Here is a 12847-nt window from a genome sequence, read left to right on the forward strand (position 1 = left end):
AACCGGAGGCATATAAACTGCAGGCATAACTGTCCCAGGTAGACTAAAGAGGTGAGCTCAGGAGGGAATCTAACTGGACAAAAGCATCACTTCAGCTGCAGAATCTAGTTTAAGAAATATTCAGATTGTAAATCTTTTATTGCTGTTTTTGCCCCAATTTATGATGCAACTAACTTGTAAAACTCTAGTTGGAAATAATTTTGCATTTTCGTGTAACTCCAAGAACTTGATGCATTTCGTTATTAGACTGATGTCTGAGTTCTGTGAAAAGAGAAGTTGGCCTTTGCCTCAGACTGAGCTGCTCCTCACAGGAGGTAAGCAGTCATTTAGAGACTGCGGCCCTGAGGAGAGCTGTGCGTCTCGATCTGATGCCATTACTGTGGCTTCAGATGCTCTGACTGCTGTTGTCAGTATACTCTCACAACTTGAACTATAGTTCAGAAGCTACTGGCTTGATCCCATCAGCAGGCTGGTTTCTGTTGATTCTTCCTCCTCTCAAGGCTACCAACCAGCCAGGGCCAACCAGTACGTGCACGGTGAATCTAATAGGTGAAGAAAGTGATGCCGAGTTCTCTGTTTCTTATAACAGTTAAATTCCAGTAAAGGGAAACAGATTTCTTGATGTCTGTGTAGATTCTCAATCATCCAGGTCATTGTATCCAAGGTAATTTTCTATGTCAACTGGACTGGGTTTCTTCTCTTGAAGACGTTTCGCCTTCTATCCAGAAGGCTTCTTCAGGTGGTGGCCTGAGGCACTTCCTATCACCCACATACAATGCAGTCCTCCACTCCTTCCAACAGCAAAACAAACATTCACACCATTCCAGGAGACCCAGTGACTCACCACCATGTGGTCCAGCAGACAAAGGGGAGACACCTAAACTAAAACTAGGTGAACGACCCGGCCAACGACCCTGCTAACGACTCTCAGGTGACCACCCAGATCATTAGCATGCAGATGGTCCACAGGGGCTATATATTTTCAAGCTGTCTCCCCAGCGATTTCAGAACTGAAGAAGCCTTCTGGATAGAGGGTGAAACGTCTTTAAGAGAAGAAACCCAGTCCAGTTGACATAGAAAACTACCTTGGAGATTTCTTGACAAGTGCCAGTTTTAGCATCAGAGGCAACAGTAAGTAACTCTGCAGGGAATTTCTGAGGACAAGGCAACATTTCCAAAACGGACTGTTGGCTTTTCTACAGAACTCATGCAACATCCAGAGACACGGTCACCTTTGAGGTTTGTGTCCCCCATCAGCAAGAGCTGGATCATGTCAAATGTTTCCTGTGTGACTGGTGGTGGTACATCAAATGAAGCCAGAAACAGGACCCAAACATGGAGACACAGACAAACCTGATTGTAAGGAGGCTTAATTCTCAAAGAGATTAAAAAAAAGGTAAAGGTACAATCGCTGGGCAGTGTGCAGGCAAGTGAGGCTGATCTGGGCAGCAGTGAACCGGGAGCTGCGGGAATAGAAAAAAAACAAACAAGAAAAAGGTGAGGCAAGAAAAAAAATCACTAGAAAGACAGACTAGCAAAAGTACAATCTCAAAAAACGAAGGTGGAGGGAGCCAAGCATTACCATGAACAAGCTCTTTACAGCTGCCGAGCCAACCACCCCAGATGAGCTGCAGGTCAGGGAAGTGGTGTTTCAGAGCTGGGGCAAGAGGGAAAAGATCCAGGAAAATCCCAACAAAAAACACTGAATCCTAATAGGTGGAGTCAGTGGAAACCTCTGATTTACCTACATACCTTATCTTTAACATTAGTCCTTCAGCTTGTTTTGGGCTTGAATGTAATGGACTTCTCGTCTCTGCTCCATTAAAAGCAACTCAATAATTTAGCTTGCGTGTAGATGATGAGGAGTTTGACCTACTATTGTGACCCATTAAGGTAAGCTGATGGCGACAGCAATTATCAACAGTTTTTACAGAAACACAACTTACACGGGACTCTTACTGCGCTCCCATGATGCCCTCTAACATCTCTGGGTTGGTAACGCCTCCTCAACAGGTCTCACAGAGCTGCACGCTGCCGCGACAGGCGCGCGCACGTGGCCGTGCGTGAGCGCGCAGGAACTCGAAAGTATAATTCAACCCGCACTCGGTGTCCAGTCCAGGCTCCGTTAACGGTTGCTGGTCCGCTGATGATGGTGATGGGATGTTGACGAGCGTCCTTCTGCTCTCCTTCAAGGTGAGTTGACGGATCAAAACGGGAATAAATGTCCACATGGATCAATGTTTTACTGCGAGAGAGGACGAATCGAAGCTTCATTGTGACGCGCGTGTGCACAAGAAGTCGGTGCTGCGGTGCTAAATGAGCCAGAAAGTCCAGAAGAAACCATAGATGCAGACATTTACTGCATGGATACAAGCAGCATGCAAAGCTACTCACAGATTTACCCCATATATATATCAAGATAAAAGAGTCAATAATGCCGATTCTGTTTACTGTTACCTAATTTACCTACTGTTAAATGTGTTGTAATCATAAGTAGCTCTTTCTTGTTCCAGCTGTCAGAGAGAACTCACACACACACACACACGCACACACACACATACACACACACACACACACACAGGCCAAACATCTGTCTGGATATCAGATCCTATCTGGGCAGCAGAAGTGTGTGTAAGTCAGAAGCCTTCCATGGGAACGAATAAATGGGAAATGTGCATATTTATTTTAAAAATGATAACAACTCTCATGTTTGATGCTCATATTTGATGCTTTGGCGGTGCTTTGTCCACCCTTTGAAATTCTTACAACCGGTTAAAAAAGTTTTTGGGAGGTGTTCAGAAATATAGCAGAATTTCCAACCATCCTTTTCCCTCAAGGTCTTTGCATCACCTAAACTAATTGGACTTGACACCAACTGTTGTCTGCAGTCGGCTCCATCACATGCTTTGATAAAGGTTTGAAAAAGTCCAATAGTTCCTGCATGTTTCAAACACTGATGTGCTGATTTTTAATCCCTCCCTTGGACAATGATTCCCAGCTTGAACGATGGAGGAACTGCAAAAGTCAATGACTTTTTGGTCGTTTATTTCCTTTGAGTTGTTTCAGATCTGCTTTTGACCTTTTAGACATTTTTTACTGTGGCTGTTAGACAACAGCTGAAAACAAGCTGTCTTTAAGGTCAACTGGTCTGGTGGGAATCTGCCTGGTGTAACAGCGGTCATAACTACGAGCCCTCATGTGTAACAACCTGGCTCTGGAACTTGTTTTTACTGAGGATTCCTGCCTGCTGGGCTTCCTAATGTCTGTCTAATGTGTCTGAGTGGCGGCAACAATGAAGTAGATACAGAGAAACTGATCATCAATATTTTGCAGATGAAAGTTAAATGATTCATGGTTCAGCAGCAGCCAAGGCTGCCAACATCACACTGTTTTCTGCTCTGATTTAGTGGATTGACTCCAGCAATTAGCCTTTGAAACCATTAGAAATGGCTGCAGCATTTTCTCCAGGGTGGAATTATGGGAAACACTTTGGCCCCTCTTTTTGCTGCAGCATTTGCATCCACACCACAAACAAAAGACAAGCCACAATGAGCTGCTGCTGCTCTCCTCCTTGGTTAAGCTGTTGATCAGCTTCTTCCTTCATCTGAAAACGTGTTTTTCTGTCAATATTCTTTCTCCTGGTTCTGTTGTAGTGATAAATATTGGTTTTACTTGTTAAATCTAGTAAATCTAACAAAAGTAGAAGTTGGCTCCATGAGTGTATTCTTCCTGTGTTGACTTTAAACAAAGAAAACACAATAAACACATAAATTTGGTTCATTTTGATTCACAAAGCCTCTGTTGCAAACACGGTTGTTTCCAGACACTTGAGACACCTGAGTGAGCAGTTTCAGTCATCAATGGCACGAAAAATCTCCCTGTTAACAGGAAGAAACCTTGAGTGGGACCAGACTGGTGTGATGGTGCCACCCTGCTTATGGCGTAGCATTATTGTGTATAATTGTTAAGTTGCAGATGTAAATCTACAACTCAAGGAGTCAGAGATTGATGCTGATTCAGATAATTATTCTTATAGATAATTGCTGACATGGTTAGAACCCAGATATCATGTATTTCATCAGTAGCCCCTGATGAGCTCTAGGAGGTGGGTGCTTAGTGTGGACTCGGAGCTTCATCGAGGCTGCATTCACTTCCCTTGTGAGTGACAATCACATGAAAAAAAGGGAAGTGCTGCCTGTCTGCCTCTACGAAGCTGCTGTAATCCTTCCCAGATCCACAGAGCAGCATGCATCAGCATGTCTTTGCTGCGAGGCACGGCAGCTCTGTACCAACACACAGCTGCTTCTTATCACCACCTACAGCCCCGAGAGGCCGTTCAGGCTGGACCGGATTGTTATTATCATTATCAGCTTGTGTTCCTCGTAGATGCAGAATTGAAGTCATGCTGTGAAGGCACATCAGTGCTTAGAGGATGGAGGGATGAGAACTGACTGTGCTCAATGGCTCTTTGGTTTGCAGCAGGTTTTAGATGGCTGAGGGGGGTCCTGGCTGGTGACTGGCATCTGTAATTACTCTCCTTCCTACGATATGATAAGCATGTGGCTATTTTTGTGGCAGTTGATTGGTTTAAAATGTCTCCTACCAATGATGGATTAGCTGTATTAGCCTGCATCATTAGTTGAGGTCATTACTTCTCTCTAATTAGGGTGATTCTGTTGTGCCAGAGCAGCTGATCTTTGGCTGCTTGGTAAAACAAAAAGCTGATTGTTGTTTGTCTCTGCCGCAGATATTGTCTACGTGGATGATGGATCTTTTTGGGTTTGCCTGAGTTCTTTCTGACGGCGATGATGTTGATACTGAATCTACTGACTACAACCCCACACTTTATTACTCAGCCATTAACCTTTAATGAGGAAAGCATTTAAACTTTGTTGTGTCACCCTGCTGACTCAGTGCGGCATCACGCTATGAGAGGGAATGATAGGATGTTTGGCACTGCCGTAGCTTGTCTGGTGTGGTGGGTGGTGTGATACCTGATTTCCAGTAAATCTTTTGACAATAGCTGAAGAGGAAAGTACCCGGCCACAAGTGTGCCGAACAAGTGCCAAAAGTAAGATATTAAAGGTACAGTGAAGTAAAAGCGCTCCTTCACACAGATATAACGCAGCCAGCAAACCTCTTAATGACGTTTCATTTTCAATTCTAATAAAAAGGTGCAGCGTTGGGCTGTCTGGCTGATTTCCAAAATTCTGTTATGACCTTTAATAACCAAAGTAAAAAAAATATGTGGGAGCTCATCTTACCGTACTTGTTCTGCAGATGTGGAGCAGAAAAATTGAATAACTCAATTTCTCACACACACACACACACACACACACACGAGAGTGGGAGAAATGAACATTTCTTTTCTCTAGAGTATCTAAAAATTGGAAACATGACCATGCGTGGATGTCTGCAGGGATCAAAATTCAATTAATCAAAAAATTCTGGACATTAATTTAAATCGGATGGAAAACATCGAGGTCTTTTATTGAACATTATTGATTTAACGAGGCTCATTATTGATTTAACGAGGCTGACTTCATTTCCGATGTCATCTGCAGTAGCGCGGTTATTTTAGCTTTCCTTTTTTCTTGTATTGGTTTCTCAAAGTTGGATTTCCATTGATAAGTCTGGCACTGATGATGACGCGAGTGCAGTCTTGTAGCAACGCCACCATCACTAATTCAGCATTATTGATGGAGGTGTTGTGATGTGGCCTCTTGCTTTGATCCCAAGCAGCACTGTGTTTCTACAATTCATTCCCGAAGGCTGGGTGTGATACAATGGCAGGCTGGGCTGGCAGGCTGCCCGTAATAGCTGCCTGCCGTTGGACTTTGGCAAGTCCGGGGTTGAAGGTGGAGTTCCTGGTAAATTATCAAGGATACACAGGACTGCTGTTTGATTTTTTCAAGTCACAGGTGGAACTCTGTTCCAGAATATTCACATCAGAGCTGTTCACACATTATAGATCTGCCCAATCCTGTGAAAGATATTTTTTTTTATCTGCCGACATTAACTAACACATAAAAGAAACAGATTATCAAAGGGATTTAATTACTACTGGGGACTGAAATGGATAAAAGTTAGGTGGTGACATGAACAGACACAATTTTAAAAAGCCACAAGACATCCATGTGCTCATTTGTGTTCTGTAGCTGAGGTGGGATGATGAAGTTGCGAAATGTCATGATTCACAATGTTGCAGGGCCACAAGGGGAGTGGATCCAGTCCAACACTTACTCCCCCATTCGTTGCCTCAAGAGGAATAGATGTGATGGATGTTAACAGAGGATGGGTTATTATGGTAAAGGGTTTGATTCACCGCAGTCTGTTCCGGCACCAATTTTCCAAAGGTCAGCCCCTTTGTGGCGCTGTGGCTTAGTTGGTCAAAGTGACTGCCTAGTAAACAGGAGATCCTGGGTCCATATCCCAGCAGCGCCTAATTGTTGGCGTCCCCTGGTGGTTAAAAGAGAATGTTGTTAAACATATAAAAGCGAGATATACAATTAGAATTATATCAGCCAGTGCAACTAAACAGCATATTCTTAACATGTAAAAACAACTAGAGATATTATTGGAATTAAGGTATTCTCATATGTCTCCCTGTCTCTGCCAGAACGCGAAGATGCCACTCTCAGCTCATTTCAGCCCTTTCTTCACAGAGGGTGTTATCTCCCTGACCTCATTGGACTTTGCAAGCAGTGAACCCTTTACAGGCCCCAACACCCACAATATCATTAAAGGCATCTCCAACAGCAACTGCACATATAAGGAGGATTTCAAACGTATTCTGCTCCCCACTGTGTACACCATGGTCTGCCTGCTGGGGCTCCCTCTCAACACCGTTGTCATACTGAAGATATGGAGGGCTCGGCCCAACCTCTCCAGAAGCAACATCTATATGCTCAACTTGGCCATCGCTGATTTTCTGTATGTGATGTCGCTCCCCTTGCTTGTCTACAACTACGGCAGCCGTGACTACTGGCCCTTTGGGGAGTTCACTTGTAAACTGGTCAGGTTTCAGTTCTACAGGTGAGATGTTTGCCTTTTTATTTAGTCTGTTTATTTTAACCATTAACTCCAAATATATTTTAATAATAATTACACGTGCTGTATATTCATATTCTTAAAAACTGTACATTGTCTATTTGATTTGCTCACAGTAACCTGCATGGCAGTATCCTCTTCCTCACCTGCATCAGTGTGCAGCGATATGTTGGTGTTTGCCATCCTCTGGCAATGTGGCACAAGAAAGGCGGGCGTAAAATGGCTTGGCGTGTCTGTGGAGGGGTGTGGCTGCTTGTCATTGCCCTGTGTGCACCGACTTTTCACTTCGCTGCAACGGGAGTCCAGAGGAACCGCACAGTATGCTACGACCTTAGCACCCCCGCACACTCGGTAGATTACTATCCCTACGGCATGGCCCTGACCTGCCTGGGGTTCCTGTTACCTTTTCTGGGCATCATGGTGTGTTACTGTCGGATGGCTCAAATCCTTTGCCGCCCAGTTTCCTACCAGGGTGTCTCCATGGCAACTAAGGAGAAACGGAACAAAGCAGTAAGGATGATCATTGTGGTGGCAACCGTGTTTTGTATTAGTTTCCTGCCCTTTCACCTGACCAAGACTGTGTACCTGGTGGTCCGTAGTTTTCCTGGTACACCCTGCGAAACAAAAAACCTCTTCTCGGTCATCTACAAGAGCACCAGGCCATTTGCCAGCATGAACAGCTTTCTGGATCCAATCCTGTTTTACTTTACCCAGCCACGCTATCGCCAGAGCACGAAAAGATTTGTGCTGCGAGTTACCACCCTCAAAGGCACCAGTGTGTGAGCCAACACAGCACACTGGACCAGTGGGAACCCCTCAAAAGGTTTTCCTCCTCACATATAATAAATATGACAAGTAATGAAAGCCTTGCAAAACCAGTAGGAGGAATTCTGGATATTGTGTGAAAACCCTCATATATATCAACAAAACATCAGAATTTTGCCTATTATCTGCTCAGTTGACAACAGTAAATATTCACTAACTGTGCGGAAGAACTACACAATGCCTTCGTGTTTGCGGTTTAACCTCGTAGTGAGGTGAGCGTATGCTGCTGTCATTCCTCCTATCAGTTTCTGACCCACTGACCAGCCATAAATAGATCAATGAACCATTTTCTTACGTCGCTCTTTGAATCCTCTTCCTACAAATAATGTCTATTAATTCAAGTTTGTCATGATTATGTTTGCTAAATGATTATGAACAAATAAAAGCATGAACGGAAGTGGAGTCATCTACAACAGTTTTACTTAAGTATTTGAAACAGAAGTTGTGAAGTGAAGACATAATAATGTGAAAATATTATAAATGCATTTTGCTGAATCAGAATTTTGTGAATTAAATGGTCTGTGTGTATGCTAATTATTGATATATAACTCTCATTGTCAAATAACGAACACACCGGTTTGAACCTCCTCTTCCATAGATGTGTAGCTGTATTAAGTTTACTTTGCTTTTTCATCTTTGACTCCATGAAAATGTGCCACACTGTTTTTGTTCTGTTTTTCCCTTTCTATGGCTCTTGAAGCTTTTGTTTACCAAGTTGAATATGAAACAGATTTTTAAATATCAAATTCAGTTGCAGCTATATTTGTGTCATGTACATTAAATAACTTTATGTAAATGTGGCAGCTCTTGCATTGTGTATTGAAGACAGTCACCAATTTCCCATTCATCCTTTTATTTCTGTTAAAACAGACCACGGTTACTCTGTTGCAACTGTACTCGGTCAGGATTTTTTTAAAGTAATCAAAACTAAAAAAAAAAGCTCATGTCTGTCTGTTAGCCACATGCACAACTTTCACAAGAGGTTAGCTTGCAAACACACACAGACAGAATTTGTGTAATTAATAAAACAAAACCAACAAAACTGCTCACAACAATCTCCCCATCTTAGTACTATACAAGCGATTAACACAAATAATATTTTAAACACACAGAGAAACCACAATACAATATGTCCCTGAGGCACACAGTAGTGTGACTTACCACGGAGACAGTGAACAGCAGACTCAGACTCAGAAAGAGGGCTGCACCCCCAATATACAGGGGTCCTATTAGGGGCCACCACAAACACCCAATGCCCCAGTGGACCATAGACTACCGAATGGAAACCCAACAGATTAACATCTAATAAAAAAATACAATGAAAATAAATAACAATTAAGATAATATAAGGATGAATAAAAAAGATGATGGGAGAATAATGTTAAATAATGGAGAGCAGTAACAATGGAAGGCAAGTGGAATCTTTAACCCTGTTACATAAATATGTGATGTATTTTAGCTAAAAAATATTTTCTATTGCTATTTTTACCTTCCACCAGCTGGCTGAGATGGGGCATCTATCATCTTTGCCACCACATTTGTGCTAATCAGTATTCATTGATTTTATTTTGTTTCAAAAACAATACAGCTGAGAAAAGTGTTTTTTAAATTACATTTGTTTTAGTTTCATTGGTTGTTTGTGAAGATATAATGGATGCTGTTATTAAATGTGAAAAGCTCAATAAAAAAGGCTGGCAACCTTTTGGTGTCTTGTATCAGCTGTCAAAAAAAGATAATCTCTTTCCCTTCAAAACACATGAAACAATGATATTTCATGACATAAGAATTTAGAAACCACCGTATTATCAAATCAAAAACGCAAAAAAGTGATATCCAGTTAAAGTGAAATCATAAAAGAAAAAAGTCGATCAAAGCAACAAGAGAGTATTTGCTAGGTCAGCCTGAAGGCGGCGCTGTGGTCCACACCTGCGCTTCAGTCTAGGTGGAACAGCAGTTAAAGCGGTCACCCTCTTTGGAAACATTATCTCATTGCTATTTCTCAAAAAAAAAAAGAAGAAAATAATAACTATTGACAACTGAACTGTAAAGTGAACACCATATTACAACCCGCAGTTCCAGAGCGATAATTAGATTTAGTTCAAAATGCAGCGCAGCATCATTAAGATTCTCTTTCTCGAGTCTTTTTGGACTTTTGTCAGTTAGATTTTGCGCTCATGGCTTCATTGGGACGTGGAAATAAGTGCTCGTCAGATGTGGTGCAGTTTGTTGCCTAAAAAGCCCCTCGGTGCTCTCGTCTTTGACACCCCCCCCCCCCCTCCCCAAGAGACAACTTTAATGACATGTAGACCAGAGGTTGTCTTCTCTTATCAAAAAGAAGAAAAAGCTTTCCTCTCAATCCCCGAGGGGCCATGTCAACCCCTACACCCCTAGTCCCGCCCACCCCTCTTCCCTATCAGACATTAACACACACAAATAGAACATAACTCACGGAAAAGCAAATCATCCCAAAATAAGGAATCGACAAACAGTTTAAAGAATGAATAGTGATGACGCCTCGGGCCCTTCAGGCGCGCTATCCTGATCATGGGCGCAGGTTTGGAAGCAGTGGTAGAGACAACAATGGAAAATCTGTGTTTGTGAACGGGTTTGGGATATTTGGGGCCAAATTCTGCAGCGCTTTTCTTCTGCGCGGATTCAGTTTCGGGAATCAACATGTAAGTTTTGAGGGACATTCTGCCAACTTTTCATTGGATTATTTTATTTGTCAATCTCGCCATGTTGGAACAGATGCCGTCTTTTTGTTCATATGAAATGTGTCTTGTAGGGTGAATTGGACCACGGAAGGCGCTCGGATTTGTAAGTCCAAAGCATGAACAATGGCAGAAAGTGAGGGGAAGAAGGCGGCTGTGTATCGCAGCGTCTCTTTCAAAAAGTTGGAGTCCTGGCGTTCCAACAGAGGTGAAGCCCAACAAAAGAAATCAGTTGATTTGGAGGCAGCTGGCGTCGCCCTTCCCACGAAGTCCGGCCGAGCAGAAGAGTTCTGGGCGACGCGTAATGTGAGTGTGTCAAGAAAAGTTTCCAAAATCTCTGCTACCACCGCAGTTCTCCCAACCGCAGACCCAAAGAAAGTTGTCTCCACGCCTTTTCCCTCTCTTTCTCCATCCATACGCCAACTTACGGAGAAGTTCGCCAGCTCCGCCGGGACACGCAGATCACCACCAGCGGACGGCGCGCCAGTGACGCGGGGAAGCAGCACACTTCCCCGGACCAGGTGCTCCGGGGGAGAGGGCTCTCGTAAATCATTCCACGAAGACAGCAGCAGTTTCGAGGACAGCGATCATAAAACTGCAAAATCCCAAAGCAAAAGAATCAAAGTAAAGTTCGGCCGTGGCGACGACTCGGGCTCCGAGTCTGAAAACAAAAACGAGAAGCGGATTTTTAGGCGTTTATCGAGCGACGGCAGCGCCGACTCTGGTAAGAGAGATCATTCTCACATTTCTGCATGTCCCCTGAGTTCCAGGAAGACTTTGAGCACAGACGAGGAAGAGGACATTGCTGGTAGAGCGTGTAAATCCCACAGAAGTTATCTGTCGACACACCACTATGACTTTTCCCCACTGAACTCTGACAATTGGCCCAGCGTCACTAAAATTAGGCAGATTTTTGATGCCAAACAAAGCAAAGACACGCAGCAGAATAAACCTGATGATTGTGAGCATTTGAAAGCAGCCGACCCGGGCCTTGTGCAGAAGCTCAGCCCCGGTGAAAGTGCTCCTTTCTCCTGTGAAAAAGACAGACTCTTACCTTGCAGCTCTGCTAACGCACCGGGCCTCTCTTTGCAAAACAAGTGCATAGTGGAAGCGCAAAGCAGAGAAATTGGTGCTGCTGTAGAGGAGTTTTGTTGTGGTGCTGACTTTTATTCTAAAGAAGAGCACCAGCTATATTCAAGTGCAGATTCAGAAAACAGTTCAGATAAAAAGAGACTTTCTGACACAGATTCTTTCCAGAGCTGCAGCAGCAGTGGTCATGTTATTACTGGGAGCAGTCACTCCAACAAGATAAACCAATCTCCCTGCAGATCTCTTATTCCTTGCTCTGAGGCTACCCATAAGACCCCGAGGACCACAGGATTGACATCTGACCCCCACGCTGACCTTCAACCCCCTGTTACTTTGTCTCTGAGTCTGTCGCAGAGCTTATCCACCACCTCTTGCTCCTCTCATCAGCAGGCAACAGTGAGGGAGGGAAAGGATAGGCAGGGGGTCGGGCTGCCCAGGGATAGTTTACATTCCTCACATAGCTCCTCTACAGCACTAGCCCCCACCACCTCCCCCCCCACCTCCTCTGCTTCAGCTCCAGATAAAGCCAGTACCTCTTACTCCTCAGTGGTAGCTCCCTCCATCGAAACAAGACCTAGCACAAAAGTTGCCTCCCTTATTCCTTGTTGGAAGTTGAGTTCTGGAGATGAAGAGGAGGAGCACAGCTGGAAAAGGAACAAAGGTGTTGGGGCCACTCTGAAAGCTCTTTCTTCGGACTGTTTTCTCTCCATCGGTGCAGTAGAACGGAATACTGTAGAGAGAACTGGTTATATATTGTGCAGTAAAAATGGCTGTTGGGGTACTAAGAGTTTCAGCAGGTCTTCAGGCAGTGAGGAAGACAACCCTGGATCTTTAGGCCCCCACAGCCGAGAGGCAGTGCGACGCCGGTCGATGAGAAAGAAGAAAAAAGCCAGCGGAGCTTTTCTAGCAACAGGCCGCGATGATTCTAATGATCATGATGGCGAATCAGAAGACAGCGACAGTGACACAGCCTTGACCATGGAGCAACTTGAACGACATCACCATCCGAACAAAGGAGACTATGCAGGGACTAGACCTCGTAGCCATTCTGTGAGAGAATCTGCCAGTCACAGAGCCAAGGTGCAGCAATGCAAAAGCATGTCCTCACCTGCGGTCTCCACAACTCTTCCTGGTGTGTCACGAGTCTCAAAGGTCAATATCCCCCCGTTTAA

The 12847-nt window shown here is 44.0% G+C and overlaps 2 protein-coding genes and 3 long non-coding RNA genes across 6 annotated transcripts in view; 2 read left to right on the forward strand and 3 right to left on the reverse strand.

Annotated features, from left to right (window-relative positions):
• Positions 1–1352: 1352 nt before the first annotated feature.
• Positions 1353–1937, reverse strand: LOC115251458 (uncharacterized). The gene is made up of 3 exons (XR_003890012.1): positions 1753–1937; positions 1583–1657; positions 1353–1463 (listed from the first exon to the last, which is right to left on the reverse strand). It is a non-coding gene; the product is annotated as an uncharacterized lncRNA (long non-coding RNA).
• An 88-nt stretch (positions 1938–2025) lies between these two features.
• On the forward strand, positions 2026–8890 carry p2ry6 (pyrimidinergic receptor P2Y6). Its single transcript, XM_003977078.3, has 3 exons — positions 2026–2193; positions 6620–7035; positions 7167–8890. Exons 1-3 carry the CDS (start codon positions 2161–2163, stop codon positions 7831–7833), a joined length of 1116 nt encoding a protein of 371 aa, XP_003977127.2. The 5' UTR covers positions 2026–2160; the 3' UTR covers positions 7834–8890.
• On the reverse strand, positions 5459–7590 carry LOC115251457 (uncharacterized). The gene is made up of 2 exons (XR_003890011.1): positions 7454–7590; positions 5459–6459 (listed from the first exon to the last, which is right to left on the reverse strand). It is a non-coding gene; the product is annotated as an uncharacterized lncRNA (long non-coding RNA).
• LOC115251456 (uncharacterized) lies at positions 8712–11472 on the reverse strand. Its single transcript, XR_003890010.1, has 2 exons — positions 11331–11472; positions 8712–11247 (listed from the first exon to the last, which is right to left on the reverse strand). It is a non-coding gene; the product is annotated as an uncharacterized lncRNA (long non-coding RNA).
• Positions 10681–12847, forward strand: part of arhgef17 (Rho guanine nucleotide exchange factor (GEF) 17) — a 44700-nt gene continuing 42533 nt past the window's right edge. Inside the window, exons 1-2 of one of the 2 annotated variants that reach the window (XM_029843794.1) lie at positions 10681–10892; positions 11022–12847. The exon at positions 11022–12847 is cut by the window's right edge and continues 3061 nt beyond it. In XM_029843794.1, coding sequence (XP_029699654.1) covers positions 10713–10892; positions 11022–12847 — 2006 coding nt within the window. In that variant the 5' untranslated portion in view covers positions 10681–10712. The other variant, XM_029843793.1, reaches the window with a different exon arrangement.

The sequence above is a fragment of the Takifugu rubripes genome, chromosome 11 (assembly GCF_901000725.2).
Source record: "Takifugu rubripes chromosome 11, fTakRub1.2, whole genome shotgun sequence".
Taxonomy (NCBI): Eukaryota; Metazoa; Chordata; class Actinopteri; order Tetraodontiformes; family Tetraodontidae; genus Takifugu; species Takifugu rubripes.